General features: G+C 39.2%; 1 protein-coding gene across 1 annotated transcript; it reads left to right on the top strand.

The window, feature by feature from the left end:
• The first annotated feature begins 277 nt into the window (after nucleotides 1-277).
• On the top strand, nucleotides 278-20,174 carry Gmnc (geminin coiled-coil domain containing). The gene is made up of 6 exons (XM_008839701.1): nucleotides 278-380; nucleotides 11,130-11,365; nucleotides 13,041-13,215; nucleotides 15,096-15,184; nucleotides 16,068-16,184; nucleotides 19,557-20,174. The coding sequence occupies exons 1-6, from the start codon at nucleotides 278-280 to the stop codon at nucleotides 20,172-20,174; spliced, it is 1,338 nt and encodes a 445-aa protein (XP_008837923.1).
• The last annotated feature ends 269 nt before the right edge of the window (nucleotides 20,175-20,443 follow it).

The following is a 20,443-nucleotide window of genomic DNA, read 5'->3' as shown; positions in this document are numbered from 1 at the left end:
GAAAGATACTAGAATCACATTTTAACAGTCATGAATTATTTTTAAAATATGAAACACATCCCTAGACAAATGTAATTTCTTACTATGTACAAAATATGGATCCTTAAATCTATAGGGTAGTATCCCAGTTACCAACCATCAGAGAAGCTTCTTTTTCAAGAGACAGAGTTAATTACAGAGTTCCACAACTGGTCACACCAGAGATTGTCTGTGAATTGCTCAAGCCTAAGTGGCACATCTAGGATGCATCTAAGGCTCACAGAACATAGAATAAGGGATGAAGAGAACACTAATGCATGTTTCGAATCTCATCATCAAAGCTCCCTCATGCAACAGAGGTCCAGGAACACAAAAGGTGACAAGTTACCAGAATGCAGAGAGTAAGAGTCTTCAGAGTGTGGTTACATGGACAGGACTCCTATATTAAAATCCGCCCACCCAGGGCTCAGGGATCATTGCAGAAGAGGGGGCTGAAAGATTGTAAGAGCCAGGGAGGAGGTGCTTGACCATAAGGAAATAGCCCTACAGACTCCTGGGACTCTTTTCATATGAACCAGAAGCAATTGTGTCAGCATGCAGAAGACCCATGCAAACTTAAGAAGACAAAAACCCAGCACAGAACTGTGGAAATAAACAGCAAGCCCAACCTTAGATGAAGAATTACTGGCACCTGATTACTGCTGGGTGAGGAACTGCTCATCTTAAAGGGAGGGACTCTAGATAGGCTGACTAGATCCTGGTGGATGAACTTGAACTGGGGGACATCTGGGGACACTAACTTTAAGTGATAGGCCTTAACACAAATGACAGAATGTATGACCTTCAGTGGGGCCAATGGAAGGATGCCAAATGAGAAGGGCTATAAAGATGACTTTCTTTTGTGAAGTACACAAAAATTCAGTTTAAAAATATCTAAAACAAAATGTCCCAAGACCTTGGATTTAAAAATGGGACATCTACTAAACACTGCAGAAATTTAACAATTTATATGCATACATAACAGGACAGTATCGCTGAGAAGCAAGACAGGGTATGGAATTGGCAGTCCAGTTTCTTCTTCTAGTCCTTTAGTTAACAACGGTGGCAATTAGATAACTCTCCTGGGTGGATCTCTTAAGATATGAGACAGATGAATCTACAGATCTAAAAACTTGGGAATGATATAGGAGGATCAATAAAAAGGGTGTTTTTTTGTTTGTTATTTTACTGGGAGTTAGGTCTGTAAAAATGTACACAGGGTCCTTACTGTTGCTGGTGTAACTGATTGGAGAAAGCATCTCTATTTTGTAGATCTGGGTATCTGGAAAGGCACTACCTTGTCCAGCATTTGTTGCCATATGAGCTATTGGGATACACTTCTCTGAAAACCTTTCCATGGCTTCCTTTAAGCATAGAGTGTGGCAGCCATGTGACCCATCTCAGCCCATCTCTACAGCTTCACTGTTTCCCACAGGCTAGGAGGAAACCTTTGCACGTGTTTCTTTTCTTCTCCTTTGCACTTTTTCCTTGCATTCCACCCATGAAATTTCTACCCTTACTTTAAGTTTTGGCTAAATATCAATTCCTCAAGAAAATGTATTTCTGCACCTCAGTTATTCCCAGCATCCTTCTTTTAAGCCAAATGGTTGGGGAACCAGATCAGCAATACTACTGTACCCCGTGGTTCCATTTTGCATATACTTTTCAGTTTCAGTTTACCTGAACACATGTGCAGTGCTTCCTTTCCTGTCAGTAAATACCTAAAGACAGAAACCTTGTATAATGTGTTCAGAGCCTTCTTCACAAGCCTATATTAACACAGCGTAGAATAAAATGAAAGAGATCAGTATCTGCTTGAATGAATGTGTGCTTGTATTCACTCTTAGTTTTCAGGCCTTTAATAGGACACCTATAGGCATGGAAACTCCACTAGTCCTCAAGGAAGAGCTTTTTTAAAACAATCCCATTAAAAGCAGTTTCAATGACAGTGATCATAAATCTCTGTCTTTGTAATTTCTATCTTATGCCTTTCTTTTGGATTCTTATTTTACATAGAATAAGTGATTCTTAAGGTACAATTTTATATAGAAATTTCCTTGTTCAAAACATTCATCTGGCTGAAGCAGAAAGGGACTTCCAACAGTGACACAGGGAGCCATGCATGTTAATGATGGCAGAGAGCTGACTGGATGGAAGAGGGCAGGTGATGAGAAGCCAAAACACTTCACGAGGAGCAAAAGTTAGTTGGTTTTCGTGTGGTTAGGAGCCATGCTGCAGGAAGTAAGTATGTGAACTTCCTTTCAAATTTGTTCTTTAGATGACTGACCTTTTCCCCATTTTTCTCCCCATACACTTTGTTTCCATTTATTCATTAAATTTAATAAGAAATAAGCTACTTTGATTGTGTATCTTTTTCATTTTTATCTGGAAATGTGGACTTGCTTGTACCCTGCAGTACCCGCAGGTATCATTGTGCAAGGAAGGCTCAATTCACTGTTCTTTGAGGTCTGGTAATTCAGAACTTAGTGATCCATAAGGATGCTGCACTCCCAAATCCCCCCTTCTCTGGCTCCAGGAATCTTAAGCCCTTATGAGCTAGGCTAGACTCAATACCTCCTTTCACAAAATGTTGTGTCCCCAGTTTACAACTACTATGATGGTTACAGTGACTCAGAATGGCTGAAAAGATCTGTAGGCATGGAGAGCAACAGAGACTTTGCTCCATCATTACCCTACCACCTCTTCTTCCTATCTTCCTGACCACTGTTAATCACAGAAAAGTTCACTAAATCTCAGAAAAACTATCCCCTGTATTAAAAAAAATGTTTCCTGACCCTTGAAATATGAGTGTGAGTTAACCATAACAATATATTTCTAATATTAAAATCATATTTTATGAATTATTCCCATTGGAAAGAATTTTAAGAAGTATGCCCCAGTATGAGTAGAAATGCGTGAATAAATATGAAGTATCTGAGAGTCCCAACAATCCTGCCTCTTCTAGTGACCAACAGCTACTTTCAGGACATCAATATGTATCTTTTCCTAGTTCAGAGAATATAGAGGGTTCTTTATTTTTTTAACTGAAATATGGCAGCTTAAAAGCAATCAATCCAAGAGGTTATACTAAAGATCTTCAACAATTTTATATTAATTTGAAGATTATAATCATACTCTAATTTTATTCTCTATCAAAGTAAAATATCTCTTGTATTTTATCTTTGACTACTGATGTTAGTGTCTCAAAAGTTTTTGTATTTATTGGCACATTTGGGTAATGCTATGTTAAATGTAATTACTATTTTATGATAAAGTATATTTGTCTTCTCAACAAGTTTCCACAATTTGAAGCAATTTGACTTGGTGGGGAATAATGCAATAAAGCATTTACTTTTCTGCACAAAATGCCTTACCATGTAAATCATTAACATAGAAACACATTGGATATTTGTTTCAGTTATTGTATGCACAGATAGAACCTGAATTGCTCTTTTTTATTAGATTTATTTATTTATATGTGTATGTGTGTATGTGTTTGTGCCCACACGTGCTGTAGCACATGTGTGGAAATCAATGGACAACCTGTGGGAGCTGGTTCTCTACTTTCCACACCTGGAATTGAACTAAGGTCTCCTGGCTTGGATGCAAGCACCCCTACCCATTTACTTATCTTGCGAAGCCATCCCCCCACCATTACTCTTCAAATTGCTGCTTCCACTGTTTCTCCATAAAACTTATTAATTCTGGTCTCTTATATGTTTTTATAGTATGTATTCACGCTGTTATTGTAAAAACAAAATATGTTCCTTGTGAAGTTTCAGGAACAAACAAGAATGTAAGGAGCAGAGTCTTTATTGCAATTCTTCTTTTATGAAACATAAATACAATTAAAACATGTATTTATTTATTTATTTCATTAAATACTTGCATGCATTTTAACATAATGAAAACAGTATTGCTTTCCTATGAATGCACAATTCTTATTCTGGATATACTCTGTTGAAATAAACATTATTGCACATTTTTAAATGTTGATAAAGGCTAGGAAGATCTCTCAGTGGACAATGCTTTTGCTATGAAAGCATGAAGATCAGAGTTTGGATCCCCTGTATTCAGGTTAGAAACTGATTGAGTAGCAGCCTGCCTGTAATCCCAGTGCAAGGGAGGCAGAGAAATGCCTGGAGGATGCTGGCCAGACAGACTATTCTAAGAGATAGCAAGCTCGGGTTCAGTGAGAGATTCTGCCCAAGTGTACAGGATGAGTGTATTGGTGGAAGATGCCCAAAGTCAACCTTTGGCCTCCAAGTGTATATGCAAACGCGTGCACTCACACACACATCCTTCATTGAAAATTCAGGAATGCAGTATAAGCGCTTGTTCTCTAACATCTGAATGTTTCCATCTTCGGTATCTCAAGGCCATGGGCTTCACTGATTATTTCAGATACATACATGTACATGAGTGAATGCAAATGTGCAAGTATGTACACATCTAGGTATAGATTCATGAATGATAGCGAATTCATAGAATAGAAAATTCACAAGATGTAACTTTTGCACTGTGCAACTGAGGATTTTTCCAGGTTGTATTCTATGGGGGGAAAAAGCAATTTTGAAGGGCTAAGTGAATTTACCTACTTGTCTCTTAGTCAAAAATGAAACTATTAAAATGTGATGGTTGAAAGACTCCACCCGAATTAAGTTAGATAGAGGGAAAAGGACACATACACACACAGAGAGAGGAAGAGAGGAGAGAGAGAGAGAGAGAGAGAGAGAGAGAGAGAGAGAGAGAGAGACACAGACAGAGAGAGAGAGACAGAGAGAGAGAGAGAGAGAGAGAGAACCCCTCGAATAAAGAGAGAGAGAGAGAGAAAGACACATACACACACAGAGAGAGAGAGAGAGAAGAGAGAGAGAGAGAGAGAGAGAGAGAGAGAGAGAGAGAGACAGAGACAGAGACAGAGAGAGAGACAGAGAGAGAGACAGAGAGAGAGATAGAGAGAGAGACAGAGAGAAATTGAGTTTAGCTGTATTATCCTCATTTACCATGTTGATCTTTATTCAAACTCACAGAGGATTTGGAAGTTTACTTTGCTGTTGTTAGGGCTTCTATTCATCTTAAAACATTTTATATGTAGTAGTGATATTAGTTCAAAGAAATAACAATTTTGGATATTTTCATATTTTTAAATTACATAAATGCCTCCATTGGTACAAGTTGGTGTTATGCTTCATTTCCTAAAGAAAAGAAATGTAAAAAACAGAGTTTGATTAGAAACAGAAATTTTATTGATTTCAATTTATTTGAATTGATTCTAAGAGGAATTGGCCAGAAATTAATACATTATTAACTCTTGATATGTTTCAGGTTTTATAAACATTTTGTGAAATATTTTACATTATTTCAGTTTCTCTGTGAATTCCAGGTTTGAATAGAACAAGTCAAGTTGTTTTTTAAGAGTAAGCTTCAACTTCCTTATTTTTATACTTTCAAAATAAAATTAGATGCTGTACCACCGCCAGTTCGCCTTCCAGGCTGTTAAAGCTGTCCTTGCAATCCATCCTCTAATTGGTCAGAAGTCCCTGACAGGGAGTCTTGAACAGTTTAGGCAATGAAGGCTAGCTGGTGAAAATATTGATTCTCATGAAGCAGCAATTTATTTTATATCTAAGCTACATGAATAGATCTCTGATGAATGTTACTCATAAATATTTTAGTCATTTCTTAGTACAGTGAGATGACATGTGGGCAATAAAGATGTGTCATTTACTTATTTTTTTATTTTGTTGTTGTTGCTGCTGCTGGTGCCTCACATAGTCTAGGCAAGTACCGTATCACTGAACTAAATCTTCAGCTGCAAATCTGCTTTTCTTTAGTTGAAATTCTTCCTCTTTAACCTTTGCAGAAATGTGAGGCAAATTTCACATTTTTGTGGATATTTTTATAGTACTGACATTATATTATTTCATTGAGGCTCAGGACTTTACCATGGAGCAGAGCTTCCCACCAGTGCTCACATGAACAGTAGGTAGAGGCAGGTAAGGCACTGATGGCTCCTATTCTCAGGTGTACCTGCAGGAAATTGGAACTTCCATATCTATCAACAAAAAGGAGAAGCCTAGACTATTCATTCTGGCTTGCCATGATCATACGATCATTTTTTTAATGTATTATAATAAAAGCTAGAAAGCAGTGCTCCCAAGTACAGAAGTTTTGTTTCATTTTGGGCAATGAATACAGATCTTTGCCAGAAACCTCTAAAATATAAACTACATAGCCATTAGAATACAAATATTCTTATTTTTGCTATTACTACAGTATGTGATTTGCCTTAATAAAACACAACTGACTATAACTTAATCATCAAGAATCATTTAATGAGTCAGTAAATACAAGTAGATATAAAGTTATTAAAATAAGTTCTGGCTGACTTATTCAATAAAACAGCACCATAGATTACAAACACACACACACATGCATACACACACACATGCAGATGCACACACACTCAGATGCACACACATGCATGCATATGCACACACACACACACGCACACACACACACACACACACACCTCCATACAGAACCATTTTGACAGTGTCAAATAGAACATTTCCTTTGAAAATTTATCCCAAGTGTCTCTCTTTTCTGGCAATTAACCTATAAGCTTTCCTGTTTTTAAAATCTCTGTTACCAGAATTAAATGTTGACTGTTTTTCATACATTCAGCTTAAGTGAAAACAGTTTTATCTGTAAGCGTTATTACATATATCATGGTTACTAGAAGTCTCTGTGACACACAGGTGGTGGGTAGTAGGCAAGTCTCTGTCCATGTTAAAATGAATAATTTCTATATGTATTTTTGGATGAATGGAATTGAAAACTTTATTTCAATAAATTAAAGATGTTATGGTTCTCCAGATATGCTAAAGAATTGCAAATGCTGAATCCTCCAGTATAAAACAACTGCTGTATTGAAATGTTTCTACATGCAATATTCTACCTAAGGAGAAATGTGATCATTTTTTGTCTGTAGACTCCACTGTCTATATTATGGGAAGGATGTGTGTTCACACAGAAAAATTAGAAATTCTTCTTTATCATATATGATACTGAATCTCCTAATGGGCTAATCTAAAAAAGCATTCTCAAGGGGTGAAATGAAAGACCGTTCCATATGTCCATCTGTTTATGTCCTCAACCCACTTCTGATCACACTCTACCTTTCTCTGTCTGCAGACTTGGTTTTTGTGCAGGTCAAATTACCTCCTATTTCGTTGTATCTTTGCCCTGGCAGGATGCAGCACCCTGATTCCACAATTACACTGATTTTAGCCTCCACCTCTTTAACAACATCCTTTCTAACACAACACAAAGGCAGTTTTTAACTGATCTCATTACTCACAGAAGGATCTACATGGCTTGCAGGTGCATCATGAAAAACATGCATTTTCTTTCATGTATATGGATGCAACCTGCCAAAAGATTTCATATTATTGCTTACTTGGTGCAGTGTTTAAAAAGCAACAATAGGAATCAAGCTCATGCTTAAGTAGTAAATTTTAAGAAAATTATGAGCACAGTCACAGCTCAAGGATTTGGAAATGCTTCCATTTGAATTTTAATTTCAGTAAAGATTTATGCTTTGATTTATGTTCAATTGTCAGCAGCTCTTCAGTCTTTAGCATTGTATCACCATGTACTCTCCCACATCTACTGAACTAAAGTAGTTAATGATTTGCAAGGTATTTGTGTGCTTCAAATCAACTGAAGAGTTTTTAAAAATATACCTAATCCTCTCAAAACCTGTTATGTAAATCCAACATTCATTTTCGGTTACCTTAACAGACAAGGTAGGCTAATAGACATTTATGCATGGTCAAAGGCATAACTACTAATATTAAAGTAACTGTTATTATTTGATTTGTAAATTAAAAAAAATATTAACAAAAGTGGTTCAGTTTTAAAATTTTTATTGAAGTCTCATGTATTTAATACAGTACATTTTGATCATATTGAGATTCCCCCCTCTTTATCTAAACCTCTCCATAGCCCACCCTGCCAGATTTCATGCATTCTTTCATGTATGTTGAGGCCTATCAAGTTTAGTTTGTAACCCTAAATGTCCCTTGTTGTGAATCCATCCACAGGAGGCTGGTCAATCTATGTAGTGCCACATCCTTAGAGAAAATAAACTTCCCTTTTCCAGTAGTTATAAGTTGTCGATAGTTCCTCAGCTAAGATTAGAGCTTCTTACCCATGTTGCCACTTCTAAGCTGGGTTTTTGTTTGGTTTGAGTTTGCCTGAATCTTGTGCATGCTGTGACTATTGCTCTAAGCTCATGTAAACAAATTTCCAGCCACCTAGAAAACTATTTCTTTGTAGCCATCTGCAACCCTTGGCTCTTAAGTAAATCTCTGTTGTAGAGATTTTTCTCCTAATTTATCAGATGAGTTCCCAGGATTTAGAGACTGTGTTAATGTAACCCATGTGGTTCACTCTCAGAGAAAACACCAGAAACTGGAATTTAGGTTCATTTTACTGCAAAGCTGATGTCCCTTTCTATTCTTTTTAACATACTATGGTTGCTCACCTGCCTACTTTGTATCATTTTTGGAGTCCATGTGTCTTACAGAGTCTTACTTATCTGTGACAACTTCTCCAAAGCAAATCAAGGTATCCCTTCTTCGCCTGCCTCAGCTGCCCATCACAAAACTAACTAGGCTATGTTAAAAAAGATTTCTTGTTGGAAGAACCAAGAACATGAATAACTCTTTGTCTTGAACAAGATCACTGATTCATAAGGTCTAATGGCTTGATCTGTTTCTCCTCACATCTTTGGACATGTGGCCCATGTGCGCTTATCATTTGTACTAGAGAGCAGAGTTCAGACCACTGTCTCATCACACAGTAAAATGAGCTGGCATTGAGTAAGGAACTTCATCTATTTTCCAAGCAGTGATCCGCAAACATGGTAGTGTCCTTTTTTTTTTTTTACAATAAATATTATCAGAGAAACAGAAAAGAACTCAACAAAGTTTGGAACCTTCTTCCAGTTCTTCCTCTATACCACACTGAGCACTTAGCAAGCGTGCTACGTCCTAGTCACCTTTGACTGAATTCTATGCATAATAGTCGACGAGGAAAGTCAAAATTGGTCTAAAAACTAGACCAGTCTGTAAGTCAGGTTCAAACTTTAGTTCTCTGCTTTGGTCAAGCCCATATTAGTTTGCCAGGGCTAATAAAAATATTACTGGATGGGGGCTTTAAACAAAAGACATTTATTTTCACTGGGTTTCAGAGACTGGAAGTCCTAATTCAAGATTCCTTGGGGTTGCTTCTGTTCCTGAGGCTTCCTTTCTTGACTAACAGATAAACACCGCTAAACTGTGACCTCACATGCCCTTTCTTTTTTGTGTGTCTCTTATCCCTGGTCCCTCGTGTCTCTGTCTTCTGACAGTACTGCCAGGCTTGCTGCTTAGGGTCCACTCTTGTGACTACATTTAACCTGCATCTCTTTAAAGATCCTGTCTGTAAATACATTAACATTGGCCTTAGAACATCAATGTGTGAATCTGAGGGGAACACAAATCAGTCTGTAGCAATGCTCATTACACAAACAGCCATCAAATGAGGCAGGAAGAAGTCAGTGTTAAACATCACCTGCTTGGTAGTAAGTAGAACGAAGATGATGGCTTTAGCCTGAGATTCAACTCTGAAGCCCTGTTTTTCACCCTCAGAATTTCATTTTAAACTGGAACAATCTGGTACCTGCCTCCTAAGCTTTTTGTCAGTTATATTGATTTTGTATTATTAACATTGTTATTAACATTGTACAAAATGAAGGGTTTCATTATATTTTCACATATATTACATCATGTTCTTTGGTCATATTTGCAACCATTATCCTCTCTTGTTCCTTCTCCTTCCACCTGTAAGTCCTTTCCTCCTACCAAGTGTCACACACACACACACACACACACACACACACATACACACACAGAGTTGGGATTCTTCATGTAAGAGAGTATCTGTGATACTTGTCTCTCTGTATCTGGTTGATTCACTTGCTATGGTCATCTCCATTTCTATCAATTTTCCTGTAAATCCATTTCATTTTTATGATTGAATTAGAGTCCATGGTTTATTCATACCACATTTTCTTTATCTGTTTACCTGCTGGTGGGCACTTAGGCTGATTCCAAAACTTGGCTATTGTGAATGGCTCTGCAGCAGACAGGGCTGTGCAGTTGTCTCTGACAAGGTGACTTGGACTCCTTTGTGCATATACCCAGGAATGGTACAGCTGAATCTTGACTCTCCACTGCCTTAAATCCAGGTAGCTGTTAAGTTCAAAGAGGTGAGTGTGCACAGTAGTCTGAAGAGGTCATCAGACTACTGTGTATAATATTGTAGGTATGATGAAATATAAAAGATGGGGGAAATCGCACACTAAAAGAAATATTAACAGACAGCATTTTCCTTAATCATAAATTTTTATTTTCTGTAATAGTGAGGCTATGTCCACCGCATAGAAAGGCACTTTTGACTCTTAAATATTATGTAACTTAATTCATTGTTTGAACAAATTTTTATAGAGCATTTGTGTGCCCGCTATTGTCCAAGACGCTGTAGAGACAGAAATGGGCAGAAATTGATGTCTCAAGAAACTTACATTCTAGATTTGATATATGTCACGGTCACATTTAACACTCATTTTAGGAACTGGGTGCAATGAGACACATTAAATAGGAAAAACAATCCATTTCAAACATCATGCATTTAGCTGTTGATGATTAAATATTGTAACTTGTGGTCTTCTGACCAGCAAATGCACGGAGCAGCACAAGCTCTGGGGCCTGCTGGATGGGCATCCTTAATGCCGTGATAAGTGAGACCCAAGTTTGGGCTTGGATGGCCAGGCATTAGGGCTGGCTTGCAGCTCAGCCCGGCCCCGCCCTGCCAGTCGCTTGGCGCGTGGTGCTGAGGGAGTGGATCTGGCTGCTTGGCCACTGCCTGCACCGCGCCAGGTTGCTGGAGCACAGGGACTGGGCTTTGAAGCTGCGCTGCACCTGTGGCCGCTGGCTTTGCTTCCTGCCTCTGCCCGCGCCCCCAAGACTCTCAAGTTTTCGCAAGTTTCGGAACCTCAGGCTACTGTGTGAGTGACAGTGGCTTAGGCTGGGTGGCTCCAGGGCCACGTCACCTGTGTGGCAGCCTCACACCAAATCAGAGGGCTGCACTCACCGGGAGCCCCAGTGTTACCCGCAGCTCCTGTGGATTAGAACTCTCTTCTCGCTCCTCCCTGCAGTCCCATTTAAAGCTCACTCTGGCTTTGAAGGAAAGAGTGGGCTCAATGTCTGCAGCGTTTTCTCCCATCTGCAAGATGGTAAGTAAGTAGGGCGCTGGGCTTAGCTAGTCTTCTGGCAGAATCTGGGGGCTCAAAACGCTAGAAAACTGCACGTAGAATTTATTCCACCTGAGGAGATGCCTTTGCTACTTTCCCATTAAAACAGGCTATTTCAGCTGCCCTGCGCCCCATTACCCTTTACTCTCTCTCCTGCTCTCTCTGCCTCCCCCTACTTTCCTCCCCGCTCTGCACTAGCTTTTCCTCCCACCTCTTCCTCCAGATTATGCACATATTTGCAAACACTTGGACTTGAACTACTCTAAGCGTATTTGGAGTTTGTTTTCCTCTCAGGTGTCAATTGCATAATACTTAGCTCTGATTCCATTAATAACCTCAGAGGAGTTCACAAACATACCTTTAGAATAAAAGAAAATAGTACTTGATCAACTTTTGGCTGAATTTCTTTGGTCACACTGCCCAAGCTTCACTCGCTTCAGAAATGAACTTTTACAAAAGTTAACTCACCGGGAGCATCAACAGAGTGTGGCTTGACTGGATTCCTCCTCCCCCTCTTCTCTCTCCCTCCTCCCTCTCCCCTCCTTCTCCTCCTCCTCCCCCTCCCCCTCCTCCCTGTCCCCTCCTTCTTCTTCTCCCCCCAACTCCCACCTTCTCCTCCTCCTCTCCTCCCTCTTCCTCCTCCTCTCCCTCCCCTCCTCCATTTTCTCTATTTATGTTATGCCCAATAAAGTCTGCAGGTCAACAACAGACTTTTAGTGGTCAAATGATTTGTCCAAACCTAGACTGTGCTGAAATGAATGGCTTTTACCTGATTAAACATTGACACATAATTAAGAAATGGTTGTTGAACAACTTAACTCAGGAAGACAGCCTACCTGCCCCTGCTTGGACATTTGGAAGGCTATGTTTGAGGCTTGAGGAGTAAGTGGGGCAGAGCAGGAGGGTATTCACTGAATCAGAGCACAGTGGAGAATGAATGTCAGGCAGTTTGTGGTGGCAATTACCTTTGAAAGGGTATTGAGCTTGAGTGATGGAGTCTGCTGCCTTTGCTCTCAGCTTTGACAGAGTGTTTACTCAGAATGATGCTGTGTTCCTGTGATTGGAGTTGGGAATAAAATGTATGTAATCACTTTGTATACATATAGACATATATGTGCATGTCCATTCAGATCATGATAAGATCTGCTACCATCTTAGACTGGAGGGAAGGGAGGAACAAGGTACATATATGATTCAGAAACTCAAATTAGGAAGTTATTTACTCAATATGATGTCTTATAGATTGTTCATTTCACCATTTGCTGTCTTGTCTGCCAAGGTTATTAGAAATACAACCAAGATATTTACTACAGAGAAACAAACAGTTCTTGTATCTTTGAATCATGAAGTCTAATTCTTTTTACTTAATTCTTTAGTAGTTTATTAGATGAGTCAGGTAAGGAACTAGGGAATACTACTCTGATATTTACAAATTTGGTCCATTCAATATTAGTTCTTTTGTGAAAAGACCAAAGGAAAGGAGGGGGTAAGCCAAAGAGCTTAGCAATCATAATCATGCTGTTCAAATATTCTCCTGTACCTATCACTAGCCTGTTAATCTGGTTCACCACATGTAATTCCTGTATGTTTCTCCCACCTTTCTCTCCTTCCAATTCCCATAATTTCATCTCCCACCCCATCATACTGAATTTCACAGAATACCATTCTGCCTTGCCAAGACCAGTATTTTGTAAGAAGCCAGAGTTATAATTGCCCGTATTCCACTACAACGTCAGAATCTAGTGTTGACGTTTCCAAGGAGACTTGGGTCTCTTTCTGGGCTGCTGGTCTCCTGGACAACAGTGAGACCCAACAAGCACCACAGGCACAGGGTAAGTTCTGCTCTTCTGCCTTCCCTGTAGAACGGGGCCTTTCCCCAGCCCCTTGACTGCAAAGCATCATGGACAGGGACTCTCTAAGAAAGGGGATACTACAGAAAATTTAAGTAAGCCCAAAGACTCCTGAATTTCATAGCCATAAAAACTACCATTCTGGACTTGTCAAGCAGAAGGGATGAAATGCTTCCTCTTGAGTCCTAGAAAAATTTGTGTGTTTCTCCCTACATTTTGTAGTTCTTGGGGATTCCCAACTCATTGAGTAACTGCCCCCATGACAAAGTTTCATAAACAACACTTTAGTAGGATGCTTTTGGAATCTGAATAACAGAGAAAATTTATTTTGTCATTCAGTGAAATTCCTGTGACTATGAAAGAAAATCAAGAATGAAAACCTTAATGCAGCACAAATTCAGTGAACCTCATCAATGGGAACACTCATTCCCTTTTGCACACACACACACACACACACACACACACACACACTTCAACTTTGGAGAGCAGTTCAACACTCGTGGAAATTACACACTGTTATTCATTATTCTTACACATATTAGAGGACTCTGCATTAATGCTCAGGTTTCTGTAAAAATCTTAAACACCTCAGAATTAAGTGTCTGTGCATTCTTTCTGCACTATGCTTTTTCTGGGACTGAGGGAAGGTTCTTATGAAAAGATGCAAAGCAACAAAATCTAAAATGAATGAAATACCTATGTCATGGAGGAAATTGTTCAGTTTTATCTTTTATTAGAAGAAAAAGCAAAATGGAATGGTTAAGAATTTGGACCCAGATTGTATAAATTTTTATTTTTATCTCCATACTTATAATTCTACAGTAATACAAAATGCTTCAGTAACAGCAGTTTAAATATAACAGATCAATAGTCACCTGGTTAAGAGTCAGAATGATACTGGTGGAAGGGAAGAAAAGCTAAAGTAATTTAGCATGCACAGTTTTTGATTGAGGAACAAAGCTTGCTGTCAAACACAAAAATAAAAATGTCTTGGAAAAAGCATTTAAAACACACACACACACACACACACACACACACACACATATACAGATCAGTTATGGGCACAGTAGTGAGATGTTCGTGAAAGTCTTCAGAGAGACAAAGAGAATATTGATTTATTTTTGTCTCTTTTTTTTTTTTTGGAGCTGAGGACCGAACCCAGGGCCTTGCGCTTACTAGGCAAGTGCTCTACAACTGAGCTAAATCCCCAGCCCTGGGAATATTACTTTAAAATGGAAAAAGGGGTGGGATATTTGCTCACATAGAGCCCGTCACGAGCTTTTGCAAGATCCTGTTTTTGATAACCAGAATCAGTCAATCAATCAATCAATCAATCAGTCAATACTGGAAAGAGTTATCACACTACCACATAGCATTTTAAATGAGTTCTGCATGTAAGATTTCACAGGGAGACAAACTGAAGGGGAACTGATAGCTTTACAACAAAGGGTTTGATTATGGAGCCAAACATACTGTTATCTAGGGCTGAAGTTTGGAAATAAGACCCACTAGAAAGGGGTGATGACACCGCAGTGCTGTGCCTAATGGAGAGGCAGAGTCAATACACATGCCAATGATGCACTGATGCCAAAGACACTGCCTTCATTTTAACCAGCAAAGGATGTTCAGTATATTAGGGTCTGAGAATGCATCTCTTCAGCCGCTTGTATATACAGTACAAAAATATGTGCCACATTGTACTTCCTTCTTCTGAAAGCTTTCAATATTTTGTTCTCCTAGGTGGAAGCAATAGCTATGTTTAGAAAAGTAATCAAACGTTTTGAATTCTAGAAATTATTTTGTAAGTATACGTAACCCAAATCACAAGTGTGCTTTCTCATTTGTTTTGTATTCCCTCTTAGAATCCTCCTGCGACTTGAATTTCCCTGTTCTGGAATCATGTTCATGGGAAGAGGCACAACTTTCCTCTCAGCTCTACAGAAATAAACAGGTGTGTGAGGATAGTCAGGACACAGACTGACCACATTGCAGAGAGTCCATTGTCCTTTATGTCATCCCTTTATTTCACATTGCTTCTTTCTCTTTTCAAATTCATGTTGACTCAGAGTAGGAAAAAAAGTGGGTATATGTCCAAGGAGAGGTAAAACTATAGCAAAAAATATTTGTCTAAAGAGACATAAAAGCACAACCAAAGCTTTAAGAAAATCTATACTCAAGCCTTTACTTCACCAAATTTTGGCTATACAAACCTTTAATTCCTCATTTTTTTTAAATCTGTGAAATTGGAGTATTTCTACAGCATATTTCAGAGGGTTTGTTAGAAAGACCAAATGACGAGTACAATTTTATTTTAAATGCTAACCATACTTATCTGTGGGAGGAAAAGTGGTGATTATGAAGGTTTTCTCAAAGGTCACTTCATGATTTATTTGTGATTGTTCACAAAGAGCAATTTCATCTAGTGGGCAAACAGGAAGGTCAACCTGAGACTGGAAAAGGCCAGGTCAGATCTTTTGTTTTTCTTTTCATAAATGTGCAAGAAGCCCAGCCAAGCCTTCTAACATCCTTTCCTATATTTAAATAGCTGCATGCAGCTCATTTTCCTTCATATCTACCTGACTCTCTGTGGTTACAGTTTTAAAAGTCATATGAGCTCTTCAAATACTTTGTAATGAATGAAATATTCAATGCAAAAAACTGAACAATCAAGTGGTAGTGGCTGTAGGTTTAATTTAGGAATCTGAGGACCCAGGACTCTTTGAAATTATGTTCATAAAACAAACAAGTTTAAGAAGACTGGAAAGTTGTACGTTATTATAAGGTTACAAAGTCAATATAGGGGAGCACCCTTCACCATTGTCTGCTTCTTGCAGCTCCAAGACACTCTGGTACAGAAGGAGGAAGAACTTGCTAGGCTACATGAAGAGAATAATCACCTCAGACAATACCTGAATTCTACTTTGGTTAAATGTCTGGAAGAAAAAGCCAAGGTGTGTAATGATCTGTTTTACAAGTTCAGGACAAGTGATTTGACAGAAGTGATTACTATGTAAAACTCCTTGGTTAAATACAGGACGTATACTAAACAAGGTGTCTTCATAGGAGTTCATGGGACGGATAATTTTCCTTACATAATTTTATATATCACTTATCAGAAGTTTTTTGTCTTCACACTTCAACTGGACGTTACAAACAAATTGATTAAGAACAAAAGTTAGTAAAAGGATTGATAAAACAGGTTATTCAAAGGATGAAATACTGGAGTAAAAATCATACATAAAAATATCACTTGTTTTAATTATCTGTTTGACTTTAACTAAAATCCTTTTTTCTAGGGCCTTGATTATCTTCATCTGTAAATGATGGGCTAAGATATATCCATGATCCCAATCCAGGGAAACGTGCTGCCTGCAGGACAGTGTTCCTACCTCAATTAACCTAATCAAGACATTCTCTCTCAGGCATCCCTAGAGGGATTCAGTCTCCAAATTAATCTAGGTCTGACAGAGTTAAAAACTGTTTCTGACAGTTGCCTAGGATTCTACAAATCAAATTGTTCTATCTTCTGCATTTGTTAGCATATTAATAATGCTCCTCAATAATTATATCTCACCTTTCTTATTTAAGAGATGAAGTCACAGAACGGCAGTGCTATAGATGAATTTGGGTTTTGGTTACTAGCTGATTATCTGATAAAGCAGCAGTGTGAAGGAAAGGGGAAAAAATCTCTCTAGGGATGGGTAGATGGCTTATTTGGTGAAGTGCTTGCAGTGCATACATTAGTACCTGACTCCCCAGTCCTCACATAAAAGGTCAGGCACTGAAGCTTTTATCTATATTCCCAGCATTGGGAAGGTAGAGGCAAGCAGATCCCTGGAGTTAGATGGCCAGCCATCCTAGGCAGATCAGTGAGGAGTCTCTTTCTGAACAAAGTAAGTTGGAGAGTGATAGAAAAAAATACCTAACTCAACCTTTGGCCTACCCACCTATACATGCACACACGCACATGTGTATGTGCATGTATAAGCACACACACACACACACACACACACACACACACACATACCACAAAGACTCTCTCTGGTTTTGAAGTGCTATTAATATACCTGGTTTCCCAGTGTCTCCACTGGTGATGAGGGCCATAAAATTACACTATTGCTTATTCACATTTTCCCTGCACTCTTAATTGATCCATTTTGAACTCAAGAGCAAACAACTCTCCTCTCCTGCAATCATTTTTTGGTCTTCTTCCATTTTTTCAGATTTCAGTATCTATTATTGTCATCACTGCTTCTGTTCTCTGCACATTGGCCAATTGTAAGTTTCTGTGTTAATCAGCATCTGCTGCATAAGGAAATGTCTCTGGTGAGAGATGAGAGATACATTCATCCTAGGTGTAGAGGTTCAATTGTAGATGTGTCACTTAAGGTTAAACATCTCACAGACACTCATTCTCTGCATTTGACCAGTTGTGAGCTCTATAATAGTGTCTATGTCTTACAAAAAGAAGCTTCTTTGGTAAGGGGCAAAGGCACACTTGTCTGTAAACATGAGCATACATATTTAGAATAAAGTATGAAATTACATTGATCTAGGGATGTAGCAAAAATAGGTTTTTCTTTAGGATCTACTATCTCTCCAGCCATGTGTATCTGGCCATTTACAGTATCACACATGAGTTTCTTCCCATTGAGCAGGCCTTAATTTCAATTAGATAACTGTTGATCACCACCAAGATAAAAGTGCCACTACTGTACCAATATAGATATTCTTTTCAGGCAGTCATTATTGTTTATTAGGCTTTACAGATGGGTAGGATGATTGATTGGTTTTCTCCCTTGGTAGCTTGTGCAGTATTCTCTGGTAACATAAGAGCTAGTTTTAGGTCAGTTCCAGCTCAATTGCTGGAAGTCCTGTGTCCAAAGTGGGGCCTGTCTTCAGCAATATGGTCTTAACTTCAAGTCCTGGGAGGAAAACAAAGGCTGTGGCAATAGCCTGTGTTATTTTGGGAATCTCTTGGACTACCATGACCAACACTGATTTGAAATCTTAATAAAATTTTATATTAATTCTTTGAGATTTTCATTCAATGCATTTTAATAGTTCCCCCTCCCCCAAAACATACTGATTGACCTTCGCCTCCCTACCCTCCCAACTACATGTTCTTTTTTTTTTCTCATTAGTCCAATTTGCCTTTCCCAAATACTCTTGAATGTGGAACCTGCCCTAGGGTACAGTCGACCTACCAGGGGTCACATCCATGATGAAAATTGACTCTTCCTCTTCTAGTAACTATCAGTTGCCAATAGCACCTTAGCTAGGGTTGCCCACCTTCCCCCTCCATGCTGGGATTTTGTCTGGCTTGAGCTTGTCTTGTGCTGTTTCAATTGCTGTGAGCGCATATGCACAACTTCCATGTTGTCTATGGAAAACAATGTTTCCTTATGTTCAACCACCACTTCTGACTCTTACAATCTTTCTTCCCCCTCTTCTGCAAAGATCCATGAGCCTTGGGGATAGGCACCTGATACAGATGTCCCATTTAGGGCTGAGCACTCTAAAATCTCTTATTCTGTGCATGTTGAGTACCTGTAGATCTCTGTGATAATTGTCTTCTACTGTGAGAAGCAGCTTCTCTGATGAGGGGTATAGTAGTAATCTATGGGTATAGCAGTAAATCATTAGGAATTATTTTAATGCTGTCTCTGTTATTAGACTATTACTAGCAGGTTCTCCCGTAGCGCCCATGACAAGTCCAGCCACAAGCTCTTGACCCCGATGACAGTGCCAGGTATGGGCTCCACCTCCTTAAGAAGGTCTTAAATCCAGAGTGGTGGCTGATTACGCCCATTACATTCATGCTACTGTGGCTGTACTTGGCATATATTAGGATTGAAATCTTAAAGACATTCATCTGCTCCATTCAACTTTTAAAACTTTAGGAAACAGGGGCTGGAGAGAATGTTCAGCATTTATGAGCACTGGCTGCTCTTGCAGAGTACCTGGTTCAGTTTCCAATACCCACATGAGGATACACAACCATCTGTAACTCCAGCTCCAGGGGATCTGACACCTTCTTTTGACACGTGTGGCAATTGCATGGCATAGGTGCACTTACATACATGGCAGGCAATATACTCATACACATAAAATAAAAATAATAAATAAAATGTATTTTTAAATTCAGGAAAGAATATGAATCAAGATAACAACTTATCGAGAATTTTTACTGAACAAACAGAAGCTAACTGATCAGTTTTACTTGTGTAGTGAAAAACAAAAATTTAGTAATTTTTTCTAAGCAATCAGGATAGACAATAAATATTTGAAGGAAGTGTAATTTTCAAATATCGCTTTTCCAGAAATTGCTGTCATCAGATGAGTTCTCCAAAGTGTATGGAAAATTCAGAAAAGGGAAGAGGAAACCCAAAGAGCAGAGACATTTTCCTGCTGAGATTCCCCAGTCCAAAACTGCCAAGAGAAACCTCTCTAGGGAGTTCTCTGATGGTGAAGAACAAACTGGGCCCTGTGTGGACCCCTGGGTTCTTCAAACTCTTGGGTTGAAAGACCTCAACACCATTGATGACACACTACCAGCTAACTACAGTGCCCTCCCCTGTCATCCCAGAACATTCCCCAGTACATCCTCCCAGTTTCTGCATGATGCGGTTGGTTATGCAACTGCCACCAGAGACGTGCAGCTTGACTATGGAGGTGACAGTATACTCACTTCACAGAGCACTGCCAGCCACCAGGAAGAGCGTCACTATTTTCCTCAGCTTTCCAATTCTCCAGCAGAGGTGCAAACTTTTCCTTACCACACTGCTGATGTGTCACCCAACAAGACAGAGGTGGCCTTTTCCACATCTCTGAGCCCTCACTGCAATGTGAAAACTCATTCCTTCCACCAGGGACAAGCTTTTGTGCGTCGAGATGTGGAGGGAGGCTGGAAGTTTACCTGGGTCCCAAAGCAGGTTTAGTGACCTGGCTTCTATTACAGAGCACTGCCAGGAACTCTACTTATGAAGACCTCTTGAACTGTGACTTGACTACCTGGAACAAAGCAGCCTTTGCCAGACTGCTTCGTGCCTCTGTCAGTGTTCTTTGGGGTGACATACTTAGATCTCTAGGTTGTGGTTATCAAGAGTCCATCCTGACAGGTATCAACTCTTCCTTCACTCAGATTTGATTTGTTTACATGCCTTCCCACGCCCACAGTTTGTTTCCTCTGTTGGTCCTATGCTTGGGA

This window comes from Nannospalax galili, unplaced genomic scaffold, assembly GCF_000622305.1.
Source record: "Nannospalax galili isolate Female #2095 unplaced genomic scaffold, S.galili_v1.0 scaffold559, whole genome shotgun sequence".
Classification (NCBI taxonomy): domain Eukaryota; kingdom Metazoa; phylum Chordata; class Mammalia; order Rodentia; family Spalacidae; genus Nannospalax; species Nannospalax galili.
This window is presented reverse-complemented; position numbering and strand designations above follow the sequence as displayed.

What these genes read in the sequence shown, in the direction of transcription:
- Gmnc (XM_008839701.1), top strand. Translation starts at nt 278, where the DNA reads ATGAAGAGAACACTAATGCATGTTTCGAATCTCATCATCAAAGCTCCC. An exon ending in TTTCTCCCATCTGCAAGATG is followed by an intron (nt 11,366 to 13,040) that starts GTAAGTAAGTAG and finishes TGAATTTCACAG; the next exon opens with AATACCATTCTGCCTTGCCA. An exon ending in AGCTCTACAGAAATAAACAG is followed by an intron (nt 15,185 to 16,067) that starts GTGTGTGAGGAT and finishes TGCTTCTTGCAG; the next exon opens with CTCCAAGACACTCTGGTACA.